General features: G+C 45.3%; 1 protein-coding gene across 1 annotated transcript; it reads left to right on the top strand.

Moving 5' to 3' along the window:
- The first annotated feature begins 2,845 nt into the window (after nucleotides 1-2,845).
- Nucleotides 2,846-4,077, top strand: LOC137941249 (AP2/ERF and B3 domain-containing transcription factor RAV1-like). Its single transcript, XM_068786574.1, has one exon. It carries the CDS (start codon nucleotides 2,951-2,953, stop codon nucleotides 3,995-3,997), a length of 1,047 nt encoding a protein of 348 aa, XP_068642675.1. The 5' UTR covers nucleotides 2,846-2,950; the 3' UTR covers nucleotides 3,998-4,077.
- Nucleotides 4,078-4,333: the final 256 nt, after the last annotated feature.

The raw sequence follows: 4,333 nt of genomic DNA, 5'->3' as shown, positions 1-4,333 counted from the left end.
CCCTGGCGTAATTCATTTGATGTCAGAACCACACATGTTTGCACGTAGGAGGATGATAAAAAAATAAAGTTAAAAAAAAAAAAGAGTGATGGCTTCCCACATGGATATCTCCATCCGTTCCTCTCATCCTCTTCATCCCTCATCAAAAAATCAAAAAACACATTTCACGTAAACTCTTTACACCTTAAGAAAATGACCCATTATTAAGGAGTGGTTTGCATCAGATGCTGACCACGTGCCCAGTCATACCCGACTGATTCGCTTAAATTAATGTGAAGGCCACACCAAGATTAACTCACCAATTGATAAACAGGACATGTAGTCATCACGAGAACAACAAGCGTTAATCAAATCTGGATCTTTAAACGAGAGGGATGGAAGAGAGGATGAGGGAGGGGGACCCATGAGATGTTGCTGTGGTGGGAGCGGACCAGCCACTAGTGAAACCAGCTGGGATAGAAAATGACGTTAAACTCAAAATACTCACCAGAAGCTGTCGTTTTTTCAGTATAAGGAATCTACCAAAAGTATATTATTGATATAGTAAAGAAAAGGTAAAAAGATGTGTATCCTTATCTCCTCTCAAAATTCAAAAATCAAATCAACAAGAGCCTTTTCTATGACTCTCACCGTAAAAAATATCTCACTATAGGGCGCTGGCTTTTATCTCCCTTTTTTAAGCCTTTTAATTAATCATGTTACGAGTAGGGAGGATCTTGTAAAAGTATCAGGTAATTAATAGCATCTCCTGGATGCATTTCTGACACGTCGCACTATAATTTCATCCTAAGAGCGATTATGCCAGATTTCGTGATATCTGTGAGCATGCATCTGTCGCGGTATCAGTATGGATCCGATTTTTCTAAGAGAAAAGATCCGTTTAAACTATTTGCTTAACCAAAAGGAATCGTAACCACAAGATTCGAGGCCATCATCAGTAACCATTTCAATGTGAACACAAGCGCCCAAAACGAACCCTCTTTCGTTGTGCTTCTAGATCAAGCCGATATATTGTTTGGTTTTGGTAGACAAACGAGCAAAAAAACAGTGAGGAAAGGGTCCCACAAAAACCCAGAAAGAGAGAGAAGCTTAGCTACTTCTTTTGGCCGTGATTGCTTCCACCACCAAGATATGATTAACTAATGAAATGGGTTATCCTCAGTTTTAAATGAAATCCGTTCTTTTTGTCACTTTTGTACCTTACATCGATTATATATATTTAAAAAAAAAAAAGAGGAGAATCCACTTCCAAAATTTCATGTGCATATCGAGGTATCTAAGCAGCCCACTAAGGGGAGAAAAATAAAAGAAACAGAGGAAAATTTCTTTTTCGTCATCATTCGAACAGCCGATAAGAGAAAAAAAAACGGATAGGAAATGTTTAAATTAAGGAAAAGGAGGAGGGGGAAATGAGAAGGAGCATTGGCACCACGTTCCCACCTTTGTGGAGTGGACAAGAGGAACAGTGAGCGCGTCCGAGTTCACCCCGCACCCTCTAATGCTATATATCTGGTACCAAAATTACTACTTGCCCCGCGGTTCCGCTTCCAAAACTACCAAATACAGTGCACCGTCCAAAACCGCATCCTGAAACCACGCGGCTTCGGAAGCAAGATAAGGATTAGCTTTATCTTCTGGGTCCCCCCCCTCTTTCGTACGGCTCATGACACCATTCTTGATTTCTTATGTGACCATTTGTATCCCTCGTTTAATTATCTTCTGCGCACTGAAATTCGAATAAATGGATTCGTTTCAAATTCCCAACTACCAACAACCAAAAAATTCGAATATAAATATTTTTTTTTTTGTTTGTTTTAATTGGTTAATCGATAAAAAAAAAAATCAGGGTAGGGGTTTACTTGGTCCGTGTGTGGGTGCCCACTGAACAGAGTGATGTGGTCCTGGAGTGGAGCACTAAGTCGCGCTCGCACTTCATAATTGGTTAAGGCAAATATCGGTAAATCCAACATTATCTCTTAATGATATGTGACAGTTCATCGGATTCGGTCAGTTCGGTAAGCACCCAAAAAAGGTAACGTTTTGCGTCGACGGAAGGATTTCGATTCGGCCCCGGCGCCCTTTGCGTACGTATAAAACATCCCGATGCGCGCGTGTGTTTTTCCACTTCTCTCTCGTGTCTCGGCCGGCGTTACGTCGAGCAAGTTGCATGAACGTAAGACGAGAAACGAAGCAAGATCCAATTGACTAGTTGATGGAAGTCGTCAAAACCGGAGTGTAGGTGAAATGGTGTACCTAGCCAATAAGACAAAAAGGGAGGGAAGAGAAGGCGAACGAGGAGATGACACGTTAGCTAGTATCCCGTTAGATGAGCTTGTCCCAACCCACACCTCCGTCCATACTTTTAAGAGTGGGCCCGAGTCCCATCCCGTGCCGTACCTTGTTCCAGATGGAGTGGCCAACAACCAAAACCGGGGGGAGGAGGCTCAAGTTTATCGGGAATATAATTGGCACATTAAATCCAGCAAAAATAATGGAGGAGAGATTTGGGAGGGGATGAAATGATAAAATAATGAAGGAGAAATCGAAAAAGGCAAAAAGGATCGAAAAACACCAGAGCAGAGAGGCCATGCTACAAGTCAGCAGCAAAGCTCAGGGGGGATGAACTTACGCAGCCACGGTCCGTTGTCATGTGAATTTCATCAACTTGCCTTACTGGCCCCACCCCCATACACATAATCACATACCCATGAATCTTCCCACCATCCCATGAGTTGACCCACCTCACGCGAACTGAACAGTATTACTCTCCTAATTAGAGGACCTCCCCTCTCCCTCTCTATATATTCTCTTCCTCCCTAGTACCGATACCCAAACAGAACCCAGATAATACCCATCGCCAGCACCGTCTCTCACGCTCTCTTCCCCTGAACAGTCTCAGTTTCCCCTCTTGTTTCACTGCCAATCCAGTACTTCCTTTCGAGACGGCCAAATGGATAGTAGTTGTATCGAGGAGAGTTGCAGCAACTCCTCTACTGTGTCCCCGGATGTGTGTCCGGCAGTGAGACTGCCGGAGAAGAAATCTTCGGATGGCCTGCAACGGATGGGGAGCGGGGCCAGCGTGGTGCTTGATTCGGAGGGCGGTGTGGAGGCCGAGTCGAGGAAGCTGCCGTCGTCTCAATACAAGGGAGTCGTCCCGCAGCCCAACGGGCGATGGGGCGCCCAAATCTACGAGAAGCACCAGCGCGTGTGGCTGGGTACCTTCAATGAAGAGGCGGAGGCGGCCCGGGCCTACGACGTCGCCGCTCAGAGGTTCCGCGGTCGGGATGCGGTCACCAATTTCAAGCCCTTGTCGGAAACGGAAGACGAGATGGAAACCCATTTTTTGAACTCTCACTCCAAAGCCGAAATCGTGGATATGCTCCGAAAACACACGTATCTCGACGAGCTCCAGCAGAGCCGTCGGAACATGGGTCACATGGGGAAAAAGTACCAGTCAGGTGGTGGAGCTGACGATTCCGGCGGCAATGGAGGGAGACAGAGAGAGCAACTCTTTGATAAGGCGGTGACACCCAGCGATGTCGGCAAGCTCAACCGCCTCGTCATACCCAAGCAACATGCCGAGAAACACTTCCCCCTCCAACTCGGGGCCGCGTGCAAAGGCGTACTCTTGAACTTCGAAGACGGAAGCGGCAAGGTCTGGCGATTCCGTTACTCTTATTGGAATAGCAGCCAAAGCTATGTCCTCACAAAGGGTTGGAGCCGATTCGTCAAAGAGAAGAATCTCAAAGCCGGCGATGTTGTCATGTTTTCCCGATCGATCGGCCCTGATAAGCAACTTTACATCGACTGGAAGCCACGGAACCAGGCTTCTTACGTGGTCCAACAGCCGCCCGTACAGGTGGTTCGCCTCTTTGGTGTTAATATCTTTAAAATCCCAGCTGTAAATGCTGTAGAAGCTAGTGCTTGGAATGGCAAGAGGTCGATAGAGATGGAGTTTCTCCCGCACTGTAAGAAGCAATGTGTCGGAGCCTTGTAACAGTTCTTCCCCATTTTTTTTCCCTTCCGTTTTTCTTTGTAAAAATAGGAGCAAATGAACAGAGTAAGGCAACTTGCAAAGATGTTGTGTATATTATAAACATATGACAGCTGAAAGGGAAGAAAGGAAATCGCTTTAACAAAAATATCATCAATCTGCACTCTTTTTTGCCTGCTTCAGTTATCCCCCCTTTCCTTTTTTTTTTTTTTGGCTGTTGTTTCTCTTTGTTTTCTTTCCCTCTGTAATATCTCCGCTGCTCTTCAATTCCCTGAAACGAAACAGTTACTTTGCCCGAAATGGCAATGTTTGTTGCATTCTCATGTGATGACGATTCTT

Source organism: Aristolochia californica, unplaced genomic scaffold (assembly GCF_029961685.1).
Source record: "Aristolochia californica isolate CCGP_79_NKW_82.1479 unplaced genomic scaffold, dmAriCali1.0.hap1 SCAF_9, whole genome shotgun sequence".
NCBI lineage: Eukaryota > Viridiplantae > Streptophyta > Magnoliopsida > Piperales > Aristolochiaceae > Aristolochia > Aristolochia californica.
Note: the sequence above shows the minus strand (reverse complement) of the source record. Positions and strands in the feature narration are given on the sequence as shown.

Excerpts from the sequence above, each read along its gene's own strand:
- LOC137941249 (XM_068786574.1), top strand. The coding sequence starts at position 2,951 with ATGGATAGTAGTTGTATCGAGGAGAGTTGCAGCAACTCCTCTACTGTG.